This window comes from Gadus morhua, chromosome 23 (genome assembly GCF_902167405.1).
Source record: "Gadus morhua chromosome 23, gadMor3.0, whole genome shotgun sequence".
Classification (NCBI taxonomy): domain Eukaryota; kingdom Metazoa; phylum Chordata; class Actinopteri; order Gadiformes; family Gadidae; genus Gadus; species Gadus morhua.
Window position 1 is genome coordinate 20710231 of NC_044070.1, and position 22376 is coordinate 20732606.

Here is a 22376-nt window from a genome sequence, read left to right on the forward strand (position 1 = left end):
GTAGTGCAAATAGGCCGTACTGATGTGTACACCAAAGACTATTCCTGACACTCCTCTGCCCCGCTGTGTTCGCTCTGGCTGTGGTCGCTCCGAACTGTTTCGGCCCGTGGCAAAGCGAGTCATCCTCGCTGCTGTCCAATGCATTTTGGGACGCAGCATTTATTTAATGCTCATATGACCTAGTGCTGAAAAAAGGTTATATGAAAAAGTGTGAGGGTAGCGGTGGTGCGCTAAACTTGTTCTGTGAGCAGCTGGATGTGAACGATCGATTTTCAACTGTCCGCGCATGCACTGGTGTAATTGAGCTGCGCTGCTATACATCTTTTTTTATCAATGTAACGAGTTGCGAGTCTAGTGCAGGCTGAGTTTTTTTTTTTCCCAGCACCCCCTGCTGAGAATACGTTCTCGCTGCAATGGTTGGACCAGATGTTATAAACATTAAACGGTCACATAAATCATTACTATTTTTAGAAAATGTATGTTTGTTTCATATAATTGTATTGGAAGTCCTGGTTTTCACTAGGGTTGCCGCGGTGTGGACATTTTCACACCGAGTAATACACTCGTCTCCACACCGGTATTACCGAGTATAAACGGTATAAACTTTGAAACTAGGTCAACCGCCACACAAGCATCGGTTTTTAGACCCTTCTCGTCCTTCAGTTGCCGCCAACGTTCGAAAGCAGCGCCTAGGATTATTCTTGATTTCAGTTTTTCTCTTTCAGCGTTTTTATTATCAATTACTCTCTGAAAAAGAGTTTTCCTTCTCTTTGCTGGTGGTGGTGGTGGTGGTGGTGGGGATGGTGGCGTCTTGTCTGCCATGGAAATTGTCTTCTACTGCTAGGTCCAAATGTGGATTAACTATAGTTCCAGTAGCTACCGCAGGATAACAACAAACAGGAGCTTGCTCTGGGTCACGAGCTCTAGGTCACGAGTACTGCACGAAGGGGTCGCGCGCGGGGCGCGGGGGAGGGGGAGTGCAGTACGACCGTTTGATTGACGTACTTACTGTCCAATGCAACTCGGTGGCAATGGAAATGATTGGCTGGAGTTTTTCGAGCCCTGCCCGTTCCACAGATGATTGACTTGTTTAATTTTCATGTCAGTACTTCTAACTCAGTGGCTGTAAGCGGGTTATGATAAGGATTTCAAGTAATTTTGCAAAAATGGCCAAAAAAGCAAATCACCTATACAACCTTTAAGTAAAATAATCTCCGTCCACTTCAACAGAGAAACACTCTGAGCATACGCATTTCAATGTTTGAAGTCCAATACACATTGCATTGGGCTGGTGGGGCTAGAGCCCCTCTTGCCCCTCCAGACGAACTAAGCCGGAAGAAGCAAGCCAGGGTCGACTAAAAATTAAATAAAACCGCACAACTTATTATTTTATAGTTTTTTCTGGGGAGATTATTTTAAAAAATATATATACATATGTATAAAAAAATATATATATTCTATTTTTTATATATTTCTTTTTTTTCATTTTCATTTATTTCTTTCTTGTGAGAGTAGGGACTTGCCCCTAATGACCAGTCGCCACTGGTCATTCTAACCGGGACATTTAGAATTCTCGGTCCTCCTCATTTTTTTCCGGTCATTGACCGGTAATAACCGACAACGGAAACTCTGCTATAAACCGGCCTAACTTTCACCGTCAACACCGAACCCCTTCTTCTTCGCACGGCTGTCAACATCCGAAACATACGCTAGTTGGATTTTCTCAAACAGCAGTTTCAAGTACGGGTAGCATAGAACTAACGTTAGCCAAGTGGGGGCTCCATGATTGCTAAATCGAATGAGAGAGGTAAAATTGCCATTAAGGAAGGAAAGCCTTGCGACTGTGCTTCGCAGTATGCCTTGCGAAACCCAGTATGCCTTTCGAAACACCTCGTGAATGGTCGATGAAACGCTACCAGGAGGAGCTGGACCCTTCTCATTGAAGCCGACGTCGCGCGTGGGTTCCCTATTGTCCGTTGGGCTCGAGGAGCCCCACGAGCCCATAGTCACCGTCACGTTTATTTCCACGGTAAATCGTTAACAATGGACGAAGTCCTGTCCCTTAAAGAGTCCGTCCTCTTCTACCTCGACAGGAGCGGTGGCCTCCAAAAACTGGTCGAGGACTGCGAGCCCTTTAACGGTATTTAATGATTCAGTAAACGAAAAACACGAGTTAATTCTTCACGTCACCAAGCTAGACCTGTAGCCTACGACTCCTAGAAAGGCATTAAACTAGACTGTACCGTCACCTAGAAAGGCATTAAACTAGACCTGTACGTCACTTAAAAAGACATTAAACTAGACCAGTACGTCACTTATAATGTCATTAAACTAGACCCGTACCTCACTTATGTCATTCAACTAGTCTACGTCACCTAGGAAGGCATTAAACTAGACCTGAACGGCACCTAGAAAGGCATTAAACTAGACCTGTAGTTCACTTTAAAGTTCATTAAACTAGACCTGTGCGTCACTTTTAACCCCATTAAACCCGACCTGTAACGTTAGCTCTGTGTCTCTACATTATGAATGATATCCAGGCCCTCAGCAGAGCGAGGCGGTCTACCGGTTCTGCGTGTCTGTGAACCCATCGGATGTGATGGAGCTGGATCCTCTGCTGGGGGACCGAGTCCTCCACGACCCGCTGACAGCCACAAGCCTGTTCAGATCCGTGAGATTTAATTATGTTACATTAACATTGAAACTGGTTACTTAAGTCTCCCTTCAACCACGAAGGCGCCAAGCGACTTAAATAACCTAAGTTTTACATTTCCCCTTTCAGGTTTGCTTCATTTCAATAAAAACCCTTTCTCTGATTGAACAAATACACACTGAGAACCAGGTGAGGAGTGTTTGTTTTCTATTGAGTGTGGGTGACTCTGTCGCCCCCTGCTGTTCCCGGATCATAACACCATTACAACGCAGAAGTCCGATTTGATCCTATAACCCTTCTACTAGCCGGGTCCTTAACTGACATTTAACATTTAACTTACCCTGTATTTATAAAAACAAAATAAACATCAAAATTAATAACGAGTACTATTTTAGCAGTGATATTAAATATATAATACATCTGTTCCTGAGGTGAATATTATTCTGAAACTGACGCATCTGCCGCCGTTCCCGGAGTACACCCTGGACCTGAGTGCGGCCCCCCGGAGTTACGGCCCCACGCGGCCCTTCGCCATGGAGGGCCTGGTCATCGCCATGACGAGGACCACCCAGTACACGCAGGGGGCCCGCTTCCTCTGCAGCGACGAAGACTGCCCCTGCTCCACAGGTAGCCCGGCTCTGTCCCAGGGTCCGGGCTCAGACCTAGAGCCGCACTAGGGCTCAGACGTAGAGCCGCACTAGGGCTCAGACGTAGAGCCGCACTAGGGCTCAGACGTAGAGCCGCACTAGGGCTCAGACCTAGAGCCGCACTAGGGCTCAGACCTAGAGCCGCACTAGGGCTCAGACCTAGAGCCGCACTAGGGCTCAGACCTAGAGCCGCACTAGGGCTCAGACCTAGAGCCGCACTAGGGCTCAGACGTAGAGCCGCACTAGGGCTCAGACCTAGAGCCGCACTAGGGCTCAGACCTAGAGCCGCACTAGGGCTCAGACCTAGAGCCGCACTAGGGCTCAGACGTAGAGCCGCACTAGGGCTCAGACGTAGAGCCGCACTAGGGCTCAGACGTAGAGCCGCACTAGGGCTCAGACGTCGAGCCGCACTAGGGTTCAGACGTCGAGCCGCACTAGGGCTCAGACGTCGAGCCGCACTAGGGCTCAGACGTAGAGCAGTAGGGCTCAGACGTAGAGCCGCACTAGGGCTCAGACGTAGAGCAGTAGGGCTCAGACCTAGAGCCGCACTAGGGCTCAGACCTAGAGCCACACTAGGGCTCAGACCTAGAGCCGTAGGGCTCAGACGTAGAGCCGCACTAGGGCTCAGACGTAGAGCCGCACTAGGGCTCAGACATAGAGCCGCACTAGGGCTCAGACGTAGAGCCGCACTAGGGCTCAGACGTAGAGCCGCAGCGCTCAGACGTAGAGCCGTAGGGCTCAGACGTAGAGCCGCAGGGCTCAGACCTAGAGCCGTATGACTGGTTCTCTCGCAGGCCTCAGACATAGAGCTGTGTCTATGGTTCTCTCCCAGGACTCAGACACAGAGCGGTGTCTCTGGTTCTCTCCCAGGACTCAGACACAGAGCGGTGTCTCTGGTTCTCTCCCAGGACTCAGACACAGAGCGGTGTCTCTGGTTCTCTCCCAGGACTCAGACATAGAGCTGTGTCTCTGGTTCTCTCCCAGGACTCAGACATAGAGCTGTGTCTCTGGTTCTCTCCCAGGACCCAGACATAGAGCTGTGTCTCTGGTTCTCTCCCAGGACTCAGACATAGAGCTGTGTCTCTGGTTCTCTCCCAGGGTCAGGCCTCAGATGGAGCCGTGTCTCTGGTCTGCTTCTGGGTGTTGAGAGCTCTGGGGTTCAGGGGAGCAGGAGCGATCGTTTGTTATGTTTTGATCTGGAACAAACTTCAAGAACATACTGAATAATGTAATGTATATAATATATTAAACTACAAGAAAAGGCTATCAACTAATAAATCAGGGCTAAAAATATTAGATTTTGCAACAGCTTTTTATGAAAAATACATGTCTTTACTGGTATGTTTAGGCCTATTATTATAGTACTTTTTTTAATCATTTACACCTTTTCTGTCTTTAATTGTTATTTCATTGAATATCCTTTAAACATTCTTCTTCTCTATATTTCTCATTAAATCTGTGAAATGTGATTCCGAAGTGTGATTGACAGGTGCTCCTCCTAAAGAGGCGGGCCCTGTATGTAACGGTGATGTCATGCGGCGGCTCTAGGCTACACCCACATCAGGGTGCACCGGCCCGGGGCCACGGAGGCGGCCACCGTGAGGAGGGACTTCAGCTGCCTGGTCTGTGGGGCCCCCCTGAAGGAGGACCTCAAGTTCAGGGTGCTGGGGGGTGAGGGACACAAATACACACCGCAACACATTTAGTGTACGTACAATTAAAAGTTAATCTTACTTTTTTTTTTTTTTGCATATAAATATTTATTCTAGATTCATTATCATAGCGCTTTTTTCATCTTTATTAATTTTTGTAGGCCTTTATTATTAGAGTACTTTTTTCATTTGACTGAACCGACAGTGACCTATTGTTGTTTCTCTTTCTTCTGACACATGGATAAAAGCTCCTGCTAAATGCCCTAAATGTAAATGCGTTCCACTAACTTCCTCAGTTCTATCATATTCTACTGCTCCAGTTACTGTATTAATATGCTACTTCCTATCCACCATGTGTGTACCTGAACGCCTACAGATAAGCAGCTGGTGGAGTTGATCCACGTGGGGGTGTTGGACGTCCTCAACGTCCATCCTCAGAGGTCCCTCCGCTACCAGTCCGTCACCCTGTTCCTCAGAGGTGGGTCTACCAGTGGCTCTACCAGTGGCTCTACCAGTGGGTCTACCGGTGGCTCTACCAGTGGGTCTACCAGTGGGTCACCCTGTTCCTCAGAGGTGGCTCTACCAGTGGGTCTACCAGTGGCTCTACCAGTGGGTCTACCAGTGGGTCTACCCGTAGGTCACCCTGTTCCTCAGAGGTGGCTCTACCAGTGGGTCTACCAGTGGGTTTATCTGTTCCTGAGAGGTGGGTCTACCAGTGGGTCTACCAGTGGGTCTACCAGTGGGTCTACCTGTTCCTCAGAGGTGGGTCTACCAGTGGCTCTACCAGTGGCTCTACCAGTCTAGTGTACTACCTGATTAGAAGAGCATTTACAGTGAGTGAATGCATCTAGGAGACCCTGAGAGAAACTGCTCTGCTTTCTGCTTTAACCACCATCAAGGTAAAGGGGAAAGTCCCTTCATCCTATAATAATGACACTTTACCAGTTCAACATACACACAATTCAAAGTACTTTTTTCATGATGACTTTTTGTTTTAAAACTATTAAGATAACCAAATAATTGATGTACACAATCTTGTGGTTCATCAACTATTTTGACCCGATCTTGGACGTGGACATCAAAATCAACAGCTGGCCAGACGAATTTCCACACATTCCCAATCACCGCGTTAAGAGAACAAAACCCTGTTTCGGACGCGGGATAAGCTTCACTTCTTTTCAACAGGCTTTAGTGGGAAATGTACATTTGTATTGCCAAAGAAAAAAAAAAAACATGCATTAAATGTGAAAAATGCGTTAGCATACTATGAACGGATACGATCTGTCTCTGCAGGGTCTGTGATCCAATCTTAAACCAGACACGCGCGTCTTTTAGGCTTTTGTTCACGGTACAGCCCTTATTTGCTTCCATTTTAGTTTCACTGTGTTAGTTGTTTTCTTCTGTTACTATAGAGGCCGTATCATACACCCACTACTATGAGTACAACAATGATCCCACGTTGAACCAGAAACACCCCTCAATTAGGCCTTTGTTTACCGCCGTTGACGGCCCTCATTAAGTTACATCTTAGTTTCCGTTATGTTCTGTTACTGTATATAAGCTGCTGCACACACCCACATGAATGTCATGGCTGGGGTGCGCCTTATTTACAGAAAGTCAGATATCCTGAAGGGGGTCATTAATTGTCGACGTGCTTTCTAAATGAGCCTCATTTTGTAACCCAACTTGCTGGGGTAGAGTTCAAATAAACAGACGCAGCCACTCACGCGGCACCGGCGGCTGAAGTATTAGGTGCCGCTGTCCCCTCTCATCAAATCGCCCGGCCGCTCGCCGCGACGCCTGCTAATCTCAGCGCGGGGGATTAGCATAGCGTGTTGACCCAGGCGCTACGAGAGCAACCCAATCCACGTGGCTCCTGTTACTAAACATATATGTTAATAAGTGCAAGAAACACAAATTAGGCCTCGTCTGCCCGGCAACACAAACGCGGCTTTGTTCCCGGGCTCCGACCGCCGTGTTTCCCTTGGCCGGGCGGTGAGCCGAGGCTCCCATGTGTTTGTACAATAATCGCTGGTACGCGGGGAGGAACGCGCCGTATTAAGGACTTTGTTTCCTCCCTGCAGACGAGCTGTGTCACTCCATGGAGCTGGGCCGTCTCTACCGGGTGCTGGGCATTCCTGCGCTGGTGCACCAGTGGCCCGGCCTCACCTGGAGCGTGGAGGCCAGCAGTGTGCAGCCCTGCGAGCCCGTCTGTAAGCACGGCTTTAACCCGCTCGTCTGCGTCCATTGTGGGTCCTCTTGGACACACCGTGGACGTCAACCGCTGGCAGGAGGGACCTCCACACATCAACGCACACCGTGGCGTTTTATACATAAGGGTCTATGAAGCGTAAAACTGTCGAGGATGTGGGTTAAGTTTCACCTCAGTTAAATTCATCAGGCTTTAGTGGGAAACGTACATTTACATTGCCAGAGTAAAACGATAGATAAATAATGTAATTGCATGCTGATACTGAGTTCAGGTCTGAGTTCACGTCCCATGTCAAGTCGCTACCCCCTCCCCCTCCCCCTCCAGACTACTGCCAGACTTACCTGCAGCCTCCAGTCTCTTGCAGTCTATTCAGTCTTTGAGACTGAAAAAAAGGATCTATTAATGTGTTCAGTTTGTTTTGCAGCATGGTCAAAGGCATTGCACTCTGCTGTTTTGAATGCAATACGTAAACTGTCTGGAACCTCCAATCTATTTCTGCACTAGTCGTTCGATCTATCCTTCAAAATTCAAAGTGCAGTGTGAATTTAAAGTATTTTGTGCTTCCGAGTCAAATGTAACATTTTCGCTAAGAGTCGACGTCGTCGTCGTCTCTTTATATTTAATACTTAAACAAAAAAAAAACATAAAATACGAACAGAGACAAGAGGCAGAGGTGTGGACTCGAGAGGACTTCAGAGTCCACACCTCTGCCCCTAAACACTCCTTGTGTCTCCTCTCCTCCTCACACCGTCTCCCCAGACCCCCACACGGTGAGCGGTGACCTCCAGGCTCTGCTGAAGGCCACGTCCGGCTCTCCCTGGAGGTTCCCCGGCCTGCTGGCCCACTCCTTCGGCTCGGAGGTGGTTCCCCCGGGCCGCTACGACACCCTGAAGCTGGCCCTGCTCCTCAGCCTGGTCCAGACCACCCCCGAGACGGCCGAGACCTTCCACAGCCTGGACCTGCTGGCCCTGGCCAGCGACACGCTGGTCATAGAGCGGTACGGGGCTCTGATCGATGGAGACAGTGCAGCCGGGTTGACCTGATTATAGATTGATCGAATAATGAATTGTGGATAATTAGGTTCCATAAACTGTAGAGTTCAGGCCAAAAAAGTGTTAGCATGTTAACGTTAGAAATCTTTAGAGTTTTGTCTGTTTTTATTTACACTCTTCATTATATCGGTTGGGAGTAATGGGTTTAAATGAACAAGTATAATCAATCACACGCACCCTAGAAGGTAGGATTTAGCCTGAATGTCCTCAGAACGACCATCTGTTGACAGCTGGAGCCTTGAGGTACAGTTCTGAGGACCTCCATTAATCAAGTGTGTGTGTGTGTGTTTCAATGTGTATATGCATCTGCATGTATGTGTGTGTGTCTGAGTCTGTGTTTTTGTGCGCGTATGTGTGTGTGTGTTTGTGTGTGTGTGTGCGCGCCAGGCTGATGGCCTACAGCCTGAGCCTGGCTGTCCGGGGGGTCCGGCACCAGGCCCAGGGGGAGATGTTCGCCTCGCTCTCCAGGGACGAGCACGGCACCGGCACCGCCAACATCCACGCGGGCGCCGCCCTGCTGGCCAGCGGGGGGGTTTGCATGCTGGGGGACCTGGGGGGCTTCCGCAAGGACAAGCTGGACGCCATCCAGTCAGGTACCGCACACTAGCTGAGGGAGCGGCTAGGCACGCTAGCTGAGGGAGCGGCTAGGCTAGCTGAGGTAGCGGCTAGGCTACAGCACGCTAGCTGAGGTAGCGGCTAGGCTACAGCATGCTAGCTGAGGGAGCGGCTAGGCTAGCTGAGGGAGCGGCTAGGCTATAGCACGCTAGCTGAGGTAGCGGCTAGGCTACAGCACGCTAGCTGAGGTAGCGGCTAGGCTACAGCATGCTAGCTGAGGTAGTGGCTAGGCTAGCTCAGGTAGCGGCTAGGCTAGCTGAGGTAGTGAGTAGGCTAGCTGAGGCAGCAGCTAGGTTACAGCACACTAGCTGAGGGAGCGGCTAGGTTACAGCACGCTAGCTGAGGTAGCGGCTAGGCTAGCTGAGGTAGTGAGTAGGCTAGCTGGGGTAGCGTGTCGACTAGCTGAGGAAGCAGCTAGGCCAGCTCCACATAGCGTGTGTGTCCTTGCCAAACATGTGGGTTACATTCATGTGTTTTGTTTAAAAGGGTAATTCATCAATGTTCAACGTGAAAGCTTTATGGCTTTAACATGGAACGAGTCTTTGTTTGTCGAGTTTGTTGTGAGCCAATCACAGCAGGTTGTATGTGGGGTCAAGGTGTGTGCGGACTGTCGAGGGGCAGAGGAGTGACGGTGATGAGGGGACACGGTGTTGTGGGAGCCAGAGGATTAACTTGTTTTGACTAAAAGGGGTTCAACTTTGTATGAAGTTTCGGTTCATTAGTTGTGCCTTCGTTGGGTCGTCTTTTTGTTAGAGAGGAAGAAGTCTGAGTGAATAGAGGCGGAGGGAGCTGAGGTCTTAAACTGATTCATGGTTTTGTATATCTGGGAAAAATTACAAATATACATAACAACAAAACGAAATTATACAAATACATTTATTTATATTTTAAATTTAATTATATATATATCTATCTATAAATATATATCTATATATATTAAATTATATTAATTTCAATTAATTTAAATTAACATCTTAATGAAAAATATATACACATTTGTATTTTAAGCAAAATTATTTTATTTTCTAAGCAGAGGAAACTTGGTACTTGCGTATGAGCCGCCGTAGCGCTACAGATGTCCCCCCCCTCTAGTCCTGGAGAGCCGTGCGGTGGCGGTCTTCGTCCCGGGGCGGCGGTACGGCGAGGAGGCCGACCAGCAGCTCTCCTTCCCGGTGCGCTGCAGCTTCTGGGCCCTGGCCGACGCCTCGGAGCTGCTGCTGCGGAGGTCCGGGCCCCGGGGCCACAGCGCGCTGCTGGGGGCCACGGTGAGGACCAACTATTAGTCATTTATACTTAAAACGGTTTGTTTATTTTATTATAATGAACTCTCTCCATAGTACTGCACGTGCTTTACTACGACACCCTTAACCCCTCCAACTCACCCAGCCAGTGGAGTTACGCTTGCTCACATCAGTCAGTCAGTGTGGCCAGAACAGTTTTACCTTTAAAAACTGAAGCCCCCTGACTTCTTACTGGGAGGGCCACCATTTCACCCATGGAGACCGCGTGTATCTGTCCTACTACAGATGTAAATGCTGCGTGTAGTAGACCATTGTATCCTATACAAGGTACAAATTAGTTTAAGGTGCATCTTGTATTTAGCGCCAAATAGATGACGCAGAGTGACTGGAATGTCAAAATCACGCTGATTGGCTTAGGATATAGCCTAGGTTTAGGATATAGGTTAAGGATATAGGATAAGGATATAGGCTTAGGATATAGCCTAGGTTTAGGATATAGGCTTAGGATATAGCTTAGGATGTAGCCTAGGCTTAGGATATAGGTTTTGGATATAGGCTTATGATATGATTGGGATATAACCTAGGTTTAGGATATAGGCTGAGGATATAGCTTAGGATGTAGCCTAGGCTTAGGATATAGGCTTATATGATTGGGATATAACCTAGGTTTAGGATATAGGCTTAGGATATAGTCTTAGGATATAGGCTTAGTATTACTCAGGCCTCATTGGCTATATCTTATTAAGGAATCAAGAAAAGTATCTAGTTTTAAACCATTTGTTAATTTTTTAAATACAAAATAGTTAATTGGAGGTATTCCAGGATGTTTTTATTAAACGGATGTAACCTTTCTTCCTCCTACAGGGGTTGAATTAAACTATTATATCCCAAACGTTATGAATCACGCTGCCACCTGTTGTTCTCTCCCCACGCCCAGGAGATGGGTCCGAAGCCCAGCCAGCTGGCCGAGTCCTTCGGCCTGGTCCTCCGCTGCCCCGACCCCCTGGGGGGTCCGGGCGTGCTAGCCCAGGCCGCCCACACCCTCAGCCAGGCCCTCCCCCCCGGAGGGGAGCCCCTGTACCCCACCGCCATCCAGCTCCCCTTCCAGGACTACAAGGAGGTGACGGTCTACCAGTAGGAGCCATCTCAACGATCTACAAAGATATACATTTTAATGGGGTGATATTATGCCACCAGGTGTGAGTGTGATCAGCCGCTTATCCAACGTTTCCAACGTTGGAAAGTAGGCCTTTCACACGCACCTGGCGGCATGATATCACACCTTTAGATAAATGTCTGCAGTCACTTAATGCAACAGTTGAATGCTGACTGCTATGGAGATGAATGGTCAATGCATGTAACAGATGGCTGCAAGTATAGGTCTTTGATTGCAGTTTACCCCTATGGATGCAGTAAAACGCCGTCATCTAGCGGTCTCCGCTTGATTCTACATCATTTAAACACTGGCCCTTTTAATATCTCTTCGTGCTCCTAGTTTCTGGCCCACGCCCGGGGTCTGAGAGGGGAGCTGAGCTCCGGAGCAGAGAAAATGATCCACGGGTACTACATGGCCAGCCGCAGGGTCCGCTGCGACCAGAACCACGGCGTCAAGGTGTCCGTGGCCTCCGTCAAACTGATGTGAGTGTTAACATGTTTCCACGTTGCAGTGCAGTAGTTGTCCACGAGATGGCGTCCTTTGCACCCAAAACTCACCTTCCAGAGACTATTCGTCATGTTGTTTAGATGGATGTTTAGAAAGCCCCTTTCAGAGTGTTGGCATACATAATGTGGAAATAAAACATCCAAATAACCCGGTTTTCAACACGGTTGGGTCATAATAACGTTCACACTGGTTTCAATGCAAAGCTTTACTTAATGGGGTTAGCTTTATGTTTGCTGAGTAATCTTTGTTAATGGGCGTAGGAGCACACGTTCACGTGTTGTGGGTTCACGACAGGATCACGCTGGCGGAGGCTCACTGTAAGCTGTGTCTGAGGACCACCGTGGAGGAGGAGGACGCCCTCATCGCGGTCCTCCTGTGTGAGAACTCCATCACCCTACAGCACGGTACGACCTTCTGGGGACACGCGGTACAGATCCAACATGGAGAACTGAGGGCCATTAAGATACTTTGCATCTAGTCTAGACTTGTGAGTTTATAATCCGTCACCCCAATGCCCATTTTATATTAACGTTGGATTTAATAAGGAACATAGTCGCGGAATGTTAAATTTAGAGTTTAATCCACCCTTCGTGTTAGCGAAATGGCCGTGTAGCATTACATCATGTTCTATATAGCTGTTCTGACGAAGTTAACGCTACATAACGGGCTCCATGTGGGTTAGGGGCCACAGTCAATCTACGTACATTGACTTGAGTTAACGTTCGGTAAATCGACATCTAAATTAAAGACGAATATGTATTATCCCGTCATGTAGCATTACATCAGACAACGTTAACTCAGAACTGTGGGTCAGGGGCCCTTGGCTCCTCTGTAAGCTCTGCGCGTCTCCTCTCTCCCCAGGGGCCTCGGTGCTCGTTACCCCCCCCGACCCGGCGTTCCCCTGTGACCTGGGCGGGGGGGTGGGGGCCCTGCTCCAACGAGACCTGCTGCTGGAGGACCTCCGTCAGGCCGTCCTGCGCTTCATCTACGCCTACGCCCCAGGGGCCGCCGCCTACATCGCCGAGGAGTGACCTCCGACCCCCGGGCAGCGGCGGGACGGTATGTGGGGCGCCCCCCCAGGTAACCGTGGTGATTAATCACAGGCGGCGTGTGACCCCCCCCACTCCTTTGGGTTTTATTCTCGAGAACAGAGGTGGAAAGTACACAGTGGTGGATGTTTTGGGTTTATTGGTGGAACACGGTCATTTGTTACAGACAAAAGGTTTCGCAGTGTGGGTGATCCAAATCTCTTCATGTAGGCGGACTCCAACCGACGCCGAGTTCAGGAAACTGCAATGAAATGACGAGATCTGGTTAGAGAAACTACGTTTTCCCATTCAGGTGGTGCATCAGGAATAGATCTACCCATGTGTTCAGTTTGATTTGTAGCATGGTCAAAGGCACTGCACACGCTACTGTTGTGAATGCAATGCGTAAACTGTCTGGAACCTCAACTGTCTTTGGATCGATCCCTCTAAAATCAAAGCGAAGAGTGAATAAAAGTATTTGGTGCTTCCGAGTAAAAAGTAAGCGCCGTTATTCTAATGCTTACATAGCTGGTATTTCAGATAATCACAGTCTCACCACAGTAAATCTGATGGGTAAACGGCTTAATGTGAAATCATCACTAATACAGCATCACTCGTAGAAGACGTCCACTAACTAACCCCTCAAGGCCCAACATAAAGGCCTAACTCAAAGACCTGCATTTTCCTTCGACTGTAGGTTAAGTCTAGCGTCCCCATATAAAGAGTATACCTTGTTAAACCAGATTGACTCAAGAACAGATGATCGTACTGACCTCAGTTCAGTAGAACCGTCTCACAGCGGGACGTCTCTGGACTCCACCGGATCTATGAACATAAAGATAAAATAAGCATTTTGCAAAGATAGGCCATCAAACTGACTAAGGACTAAGCTGGTATTTCAGATAATCACAGTCTCACCACAGTAAATCTGATGGGTAAACGGCTTAATGTGAAATCATCACTAATCCAGTCATTTGCATTCCTTTTACCTTGATGCTTTCGATTATATAAAATTTATTTACCGGGGCTACATCTTTCTGACCATGAAAGAACAATGAATTATACAAAAACTATTTGAAAACGTTGGTTTTAAAAATGTATTTAAAATTAAGGTTGACAATATGTGCATACAGTGGATCTAAATGTGATGATTTCTATCTTTCAGGAAAAATGTCTTCCAACATAGACTTGGATCACTCAACCAGAAGAAACTATACGGCCTCAGGTTGCAGAATGATATAAAAGCTTATGAATCCGTTTGCCACCATGTAGTTCTCAGGGCTCACCTGCAGCTTTGCATTGGTTCCTCGTCACCACACCCATCTGGCCTTCACAGGATCCACTAAAGCAGAAAGGAATGAAATGTACATTTAAATAAAGAATTCATGATTGCTTTCCTTCACGTTATTATTGTATAAACTGGTGTTTCAGATAATCACAGTCTCACCACAGTAAATCTGATGGGTAAACGGCTTAATGTGAAATCATCACTAATCCAGCATCACACGTACAAGACATTGCATGACCTTTTACCCATACATATTCTTTAGTCAAGTCTAGCATCCCCAGAGCTGAGTATTTATACTTTCTGGCCTCGTTTAAAGCAGACTGACTACAGAACCCATGAGTTGATCCAGTACTGACCTCAGAACAGCAGAAGAGTCTCCCACCGGGACATCACTGGACTCGTCGCGATCTACCAACACAAAGACAAAATTAGTATTCCGCAAACCTAGGCCATTACAACGCGACTAACGACCCAACTGGTGTTTCAGATAATCACAGTCTCACCACAGTAAATCTGATGGGTAAACGGCTTAATGTGAAATCATCACTAATCCAGCATAAATAATCTAGACCCAAATTCAATCGTCACTCTTTGGCCACATATGACGGAGCAAATAAAACATTTGTCTGGTTTCAAGGCTACAGTAAGGTGACTAAACCCTTTAATTAGACGTCAAAAATGTTTATAAACACTTTACTCACTTCCAGCTTGGAACAGGATTCTACACCTTGATCAGGAAGCTCAGGAATGTGATCTGTGGAAAATGTTCAAATAAGTACAGAAAAAGATACAATTTAAATAGAAAAAAATGTAGCAATCTTTTCAGAATTGTTTAACTTCACGTTGGTAATAGTATAGGCTGGTTCAGATAGTCACAGTCTCACCACCCTGTTGTCTGATGGGTAAACGGCTTAATGTGAAATCATCACTAATCCAGCATTCAGAGAAGGAGACCTCCACTTTCTTAAGGCCTTTTTCAAAAAAGTGTAGACAACTTCCAGTGAGGTAGAAGTAATTTGATCCATTACCCACCTCCAGTTCCGCTGAGTAGACCACTGTAGGTCCATCCTGGCCAAGAAGCATCTGGTCTGCACCGCCCGAGAGCTGTAGGAAGAACCAGCGTCAGTCTATACCATTGAATCGAATTACTAATGCAAACCAATAAAAGTCACTAGACTGGGTTGTCAGTTTGTCGCAGTCTCACCATCTTATTGTCTGATGGGTAAACGGTAAAATGCTAAATCATAACTTATCCAGTATTGAGCCAATAGAGCTACGGTAGATCACGACTCAAATCAACCAATCACCTCAGCATGGCACTGGAAGGATTAGGTCTTCATTCTGATCAACACCTCATCTGAAATCAAGACAGAATTCGATAAGTTCACGTACCCTGCAACTTTTAACTAAAGTTCCTTTAGTTGTAAGCATTATTGTAAAGAAAGCCACCTAATGGGTGTTAATCACCTAGTGCTCATTTAAGTTCTAGTGCTAGAACTCAAGGCAGCCCTAGGCCATCATATCCACCAATCAGCTAGCGTGTAGAAGCAAGATGGCCATTAAGTGACCACGGCCTGAATGAACTGTCAGATAATCACAGTCTCACCACAGTAAAGTCTGATGGGTAAACGGCTTAATGTGAAATCATCATTATAGTTCCACTCTACTTGGTACGGTTTGGGTCAGTTATATTTTAAATACTGGTCCGGTTGTAGATCTTACCTCAGTGTGGTTGAGGTCACATTGGGGTTTGGAGGTTCTGCACAAACAATTAGAAACACAACAGGAATTAATTCAGTTTTTAGTAGAAAGCCAGGGACATATGGAAACTGTAGAGACCAACTATCGATTCTTTATATACCGAGTAAAATGGACACGCTTTCATCTAACGCTTACATAGGTAGTATTTCAGATAATCACAGTCTCACCACAGTAAAGTCTGATGGGTAAACGGCTTAATGTGAAATCATCACTAATAATACAGCATCACACGTTGCAAAAACTAACCGCTCGGGAATAGGAGACATATGGAAACAGACTCAAATTTAAATGCTTATATTTTAGAAAAGTTTTTACGTTTGTTAGAAAACAACTAATTAGTTGAGTTGTACTCAACATCTATCGAGGATGATCAATCATATTCTTAGTTAGCAAACCCAAACAAAGTGACAGTACATTGTAAATAATGACCCTCAGGAGGAGAGTACATCTATTGATTTAAAGCTCGGTGGCTGAGCTGCAGTGAAAGGCCTGCCGATACAACGCGACCGGGGATGACTGATCACCCGAAGGTCATAGGTCACCGACTAACGCGGCTCGGACAGGGCTGCTCTCGGCGCGGGTTCAAAAGCAGGTTGCGACCCATGCCATGACCTTTACCCGTCCGATGGGGATCGTGGAAGATATCTCCAGTCAAACAAACGGAGACTATTCCCTGACCAGCGCATCTCCCACACGACCCTGTCTTAACCACTGAATTGACGAGCCCATAACGATCTTAAAACACCGCAGATATGTATCCTCATCCCGGGTGTCACGGAGGGATGATGGATTACGTATTGCAGGCAAAATGACGTTTTTCCGCAAGACACAAGGGACTGCGATAACTCCCACGTGTCCGTTTAAGGTTATCATCCACGTGAACAAGCATGGACACACGGGGCCAGAACACGCACGGCACCTTGCGTGCTGCAGGTCATCGTACTTTCCGCCGGCGTTTATTAAAATATGATTTCAAGACAAGAACGTGTCTTGTGCAGCAGCGCTTCACCCACGTGTCCATGAAGGTTAGCCTAGCCTAGCTCCCACTAGCGCACTAGAACACATACATATTCTTCTGAAAACACACGCAGACGGTTTGTTCGGCTGGATATTAAACCCATGTTTGATTGCATCCCCTACCTGGCGCTGCGGGTCGCGACGGAGCCTCAGAGGGACTAGAGCCCCGGAGAAAGCTGCTCATCTCTGGGAGCTGGACGGGCCACGCTGTCTACACCGCGCCGAGAGGGAAGGGAAAGGACGTGCAGGGCTTCCCGTCTGAATAGCTTCCGGTCTGGAGGCTGCGCAGTAGAGCTGCGCATAGACCATGATGGACAGACCCCAGAGCGGCGCACTTTTAAGCCAAACCAGATGTTGATCTACTAATTATGATCTACTTATTACTAATTATTTAGCATACCGTTACTTCCCAACTTTGATCTGTCTATAACTTAAACGGTATAATAAAGGACGCACGATTACAACAAAGTTATTTTTACCTTAGAATTTTCGGTCTACAGAGAGAAAAATAATAAAATATGTATAGGATATATATAAATATCTATAGGTCAACTAGGAATTTACCATTTCGCTGATAAATATCATGCAGTTTACCCTACCCTGATAAGGGTTGTGTTCGGATTTAATTTGAAGAAATATGAAACGTCATCCATGTATTATGTTTTGTATAGGCTAATTGTATTTTCTGCACATATTTGCTAAATAAGCACATATCCTTTAGTTAGCCAAACCTCATTACAGCTGAATAACTTCAGAGGGAAAAACAATTAGGCCTAACTGAAGCACTCAGTGTAAACGCGTTGTCAAAGAGGCTTTAAGACACAATGTTGTAGGTGTTGTTAAAATGTTGTGAAGAAATTGCTGTGAAATGTTTTATATCAAAATAAATGACAATCAGAAATAGGCTACTCTATTACCAATACGCCTTTAGATAATAATCCACTCTGCATATAAAATAAATATATTATAGGCTATATTATATTCTATTGTATTATATTATATGATAAACTTATTTAATGCATTTCAGAACAACAAGATATCAACCTGATATTTAGGCAATGTATCAAAAAACAATGGCTTTTATTTACAAGGTGGCACACACAAAAATACAGCGACACGCGCACACACGCAAACGCACACGCACATGCACGCACGCACAGACAGACAGACAGACAGACAGACAGACAGACAGACAGACAGACAGACAGACGCACACACACACACACACACACACACACACACACACACACACACACACACACACACACACACACACACACACACACGGTACTAAATGTGTCTCCATATGGTACTAAAATACCTGTTACTAAAATAAGAGGCTTGTGTGGATGTGTGGAGCTCCGTCCGGGCAGCGCCTGCGATGGAGAGGCTCAAAGCTGACCCAAGCATGCCCTGCATGAGCTCCCCAAAACATGACCGTGTCCACGGCCCGCTCGCAGGGTTAATACGGCGGATTGCCGCGGGTCGCGAACCTCTGAAGTTGTTAAGCTCCGCATGTGCAGGGCCACACCCGTAAGGGCCAAATGGGGACCATAGAGGCCATTCCGCGTGCTCCACGCACGGCGCGTCATGGCGGCTATAAAGGCCTTGGCCTTGCCATGAGTCGCACGGCCACGGACCCAAGAGCAGCCAAACATCTTCACACTATTATCCTGTAGCCTGCTCATCTTTGTGTATCCATCTTTTTCGACGCGAATAGTTAATGCTGGACAAAGTGACCTTTTAAAAAACATGTTTAGCTGTATGATGTAGGACAGGCTGGGTTCGAGACCCCCCCCCCCCCCCCCCATGTTGAACTCTGCCTATTTGTCCAACTATAAAAGGCCTGTTAGCAATGTTACACGCTAGTTAAAGCACAGTATGACCAGAAATGTTTCCTTTTAAAACACATTTATTCACACAATAACACAATAACACAATAACAATCATGCGTGTCAGAGTAGGACCGGGGGTCCCGTGTCGCCCCCTGACAGCCCACTTCACATGACAGATGGGCGCTATTCACCCGCATGCATTTAGTGCAAATGTTTCCACTGAGGGTGAGAGCTCAAGCGTGACGCGCGCACTCAGAGCGCGGGATTGAGGCTGCGGGAAGTGTAGAGAGATGCATGAGCGCAGAGCAACACGACCGGCCAAACACACCCTATGATAACAATAATAATAATAATAATAATAATAATAATAATAGTAATATTAATAATAAGAACAATAACAACATAATAACAATAATGATTACTATTATATAATAATTATAATAATCATACTAATAATAATAATTACCATTAGATCATATCGATAACGATAATAATAATAATAATACTAATAATAATAATAATAATAATAATAATTACTATTATATATTAATAACGCTAATTATTATCATTATATAAAAAATAAACCATTGGCCTACATACATTATATATTAATTTACAACGTCTTGCTATAAACATGACTTGGAGTCTGAAATTGAAATGCCATGCAGTATTTGTCCGTGTTCCTCGCGCGCTGGGAGGTGATAACAGTAACCCCGCTAGGACTGGAGGACGGGGGGCCCTGGTTCTGTGAGTGGCCCCTGGTTCTCCGAGGGGTCCTGGTTCTAGGACGTGGAGGACGAGGGGCCCTGGTTCTCCGCCTCGGAGCGCTTGGAGCTGTGGAGGAACTGTCCGCTCGCGCCCACGTACAGCCTGGAGCGCATGGGCCACTTCTGGAGAGAGGGGGGTCAGGGGGTCAAGATTAGGCTACCTCTGATGGCCTGCACGCGTCGCGTAATAGGCTAATGTTGTTCGACGCGTTCAACACGTGATCTGGCCACTTTTGACTTTACCCACTCTAACGTGGCAAAAATGAATATTACAAGACATTCAATATAATAATAAATATTATTAATTTATAATACATTTAAAAATAACAATTATAGCAATAACAACTCTGACCAGAAGAACATAATAATAATACAACAAAAAATAATAATTATAGCAATAATAACAACTCTGACCAGGACAATGTAGGCTAAAACTAAACACCATAATTATAATATTAACAATAACTCTGACCAGGACATATCATAATAGGCTAATAATAATGAAAATAATAATCATAACAATACAACAAAAAAAAAAATATATATTATTAACAATTACTATTATTATATATTTTCGAATTAACAACATTAATATCAGTCATTATTTAAAATACTTTAATAATGATAATTCTTCCATGTGGTCACTTATTTGACAGCCCTTAATATCGGAGGCCATCAGCCCCAATACAAACAGTTAGGCCTATACCAACTAATGCAGATGAATATAATCGTCGCTCTTTGTGGATCTATATTTCCCCCACAAGCCTCCTCACCTTCACCGGGTGCAGGTATCCATCCCCCTTCAGCGAGTGCAGCGCCTCGACCTGCTTGCCGCTCTCCCCCTCGCCCTCCTCCTGCAGGGTGCGGGTCAGGTGGGCGATGTAGGTGGTGGCCAGGATCAAAACGTCCAGCTTGGACAGCTTGGTGTCCGGGGGCACCGAGGGCAGCGTCCTCTGCAGCTCCAGAAAGGCGTGCCTCAGCGTCTGAACCCGGCTCCTCTCCCGGGCCGCGTTGGCCGCCGCGGGCCGCCCCCTCCCCGGGAACCCGCCGGGGCTGGGCACGCTCTGTCCCGCCCGAGAGGACCGGCTCTGGGGGTCCCGGCGCCGGCCGTCCGGGCTGGGGCTGGAGCCCGGGCTGGACGGAGGGCTGTCGTCCATCAGCGACACCGCGGGGTCTCTGCTACTCTCCATCCTGGCCGCTTGGTCGCTGGACCATCGAGAGAGATGATCGACCTATAGGAGGTTCAGGAGAACCGGGGTAGTCTAGTGGAGCTGGACTCGCGGTGGAGGGGGTTAGTTTAGTGGAGCTGGACCCAGGGTGGAGGAGGTCAGAGTTTGTTTAGTTGTTCTTGATGTTCCGGGTGCAGCAGGATCTGATGTCAGCCTATATGTCGTTAATTAAAGACACTTTGTACGTTCTGTTAATTATATGATTAAAATATAGTTTGTGGAGTGTTTTCTGTCTTTGTTGGAAAACGCATAATAAAGTTCAAGCCAATTCAACACAATCCACCGATCTCCATTTCTCGTTGAAAAGCCCAAAAAGATCCGAGTTCACGAAGATCCGTAGAATCCCAACATCTCCAACTTGTAAGAAATCAACGCAGACTTAACTCGAGCCGGTCTGATGAGCTCCAAGACTCTACCCTTCAAGACCCCTTCCCGGAGCGAAACCATCCAGACGCCCCGGCGGAGGACAGGGTGGTCTGCTAAATGCCGAAGAGGACCTCCGCCTCATCCTTATAAAGAGCGCGAGGAAAGGTGAGCGCGCGGCGCCCCTTCTGCCCGCGGACCTCACCTGAGTGTCCAGATCTCTAGAGCCTCGCGGGTATTGAACACACGAGACCGCAACGAGACGGTGATTAATCAACCCGCCGCAGTCCACTCCCCTACAGAGAGTCCTTCACCTCCAAATCTCCACTCCCCTCACTGAGTCCTTCAGTAGTCCACTCCCCTCACTGAGTCCTTCAGTAGTCCACTCCCCTCACTGAGTCCTCCAGTTGTCCGGGTCCATCTCCTCCTGTAGTCCGGGTCCTTGTTATAGTCCACTCCCCTCACTGAGTCCTTCAGTAGTCAACTCCCCTCACTGAGTCCTCCAGTAGTCCGGGACGGGTCCTTCTCCTCCAGTAGTCCACTCCCCTTACTGAGTCCTCCAGTAGTCCGTGACCTTCTCCTCCAGTAGTCCACTCCCCTTACTGAGTCCTCCAGTAGTCCGGGACCTTCTCCTCCAGTAGTCCGGGACGGGTCCTTCTCCTCCAGTAGTCCACACCCCTCACCGATTCTTCCTGTAGTCCACTCCCCTGCAGAGAGCCTCGTCTTATCGCGAGAGCTCTTCTTTTTTCTCGTCGCCTTCTGGTCTGAAGGAGAGCTCAGTCTCTCGGCCAGGACTCCGAGTCCATCACTCCTGTCACATGCCTATCAATCAGCACTAATTGGAGAATTACTGTCCCATTACTTCCGAGCATCAGACGCGTCTTCCCACCTTACCCATACACCCGACATTATTCTACCAAGGCGCGTTTTGGAAACCCGAATTAAGTCGAGCGCACTGCAGTGTAAGCCGATCTGCAGAGCGTTTGACTAATTGCTGGGTGTCTCGTTGAAACAGCTAATAAATACAAAGTCCGACAGTGCAATCAACAGGCGGCCGTGGAGGACATTCTTGGGAGACTCCTGAATTAATCACCGCGATGTCGGCGAATTAATGAAAGGAATTATTCATAAGAGGCGCGCGGCGGACTGGTCTTAATAAACCGTGTTTTCCTAAGGATGCGGTGACCGAGCGGCCCCTCATTACCCGCTCGGCCCGGGAAGGTTAAGTCAGCTCGGGCCTAATGAGCCCCCATCGTTCAGGACCCGGAGCCCACGGGGCCCGTGGACCCCACTCACACACCCACTCACACGTCCACACACACATTCACTCAGTCATCCACTCACTCACGTCCA

General features: G+C 47.3%; 2 protein-coding genes and 1 long non-coding RNA gene across 4 annotated transcripts in view; 1 reads left to right on the forward strand and 2 right to left on the reverse strand.

Annotated features, from left to right (window-relative positions):
* The first annotated feature begins 1889 nt into the window (after window positions 1-1889).
* Window positions 1890-14157, forward strand: mcmdc2 (minichromosome maintenance domain containing 2). 2 transcript variants are annotated; one of them, XM_030349768.1, is made up of 15 exons: window positions 1890-2140; window positions 2541-2671; window positions 2783-2842; window positions 3085-3280; window positions 4849-4971; window positions 5329-5430; window positions 7037-7165; window positions 7924-8161; window positions 8604-8809; window positions 9924-10096; window positions 11010-11192; window positions 11568-11710; window positions 12030-12139; window positions 12597-12815; window positions 13929-14157. In XM_030349768.1, the coding sequence occupies exons 1-14, from the start codon at window positions 2044-2046 to the stop codon at window positions 12764-12766; spliced, it is 2061 nt and encodes a 686-aa protein (XP_030205628.1). In that variant the 5' UTR covers window positions 1890-2043; the 3' UTR covers window positions 12767-12815; window positions 13929-14157. The 2 variants fall into 2 exon arrangements, with proteins under 2 accessions (XP_030205628.1, XP_030205629.1); XM_030349769.1 differs by having other exon boundaries at window positions 12597-12794.
* Window positions 12907-17116, reverse strand: LOC115537747 (uncharacterized). The gene is made up of 9 exons (XR_003974845.1): window positions 16953-17116; window positions 15774-15810; window positions 15359-15408; window positions 15084-15155; window positions 14753-14805; window positions 14408-14459; window positions 14050-14105; window positions 13537-13588; window positions 12907-13025 (listed from the first exon to the last, which is right to left on the reverse strand). It is a non-coding gene; the product is annotated as an uncharacterized LOC115537747 (long non-coding RNA).
* A 2107-nt stretch (window positions 17117-19223) lies between these two features.
* The window catches only part of tcf24 (transcription factor 24), a 3278-nt gene continuing 125 nt past the window's right edge, over window positions 19224-22376 (reverse strand). Inside the window, exons 1-2 of the mRNA XM_030349795.1 lie at window positions 20205-22376; window positions 19224-19554 (exon numbers count right to left, since the gene is read on the reverse strand). The exon at window positions 20205-22376 is cut by the window's right edge and continues 125 nt beyond it. Coding sequence (XP_030205655.1) covers window positions 19447-19554; window positions 20205-20621 — 525 coding nt within the window. The 5' untranslated portion in view covers window positions 20622-22376 and the 3' untranslated portion in view covers window positions 19224-19446. The remainder of the gene's footprint in view (window positions 19555-20204) is intronic.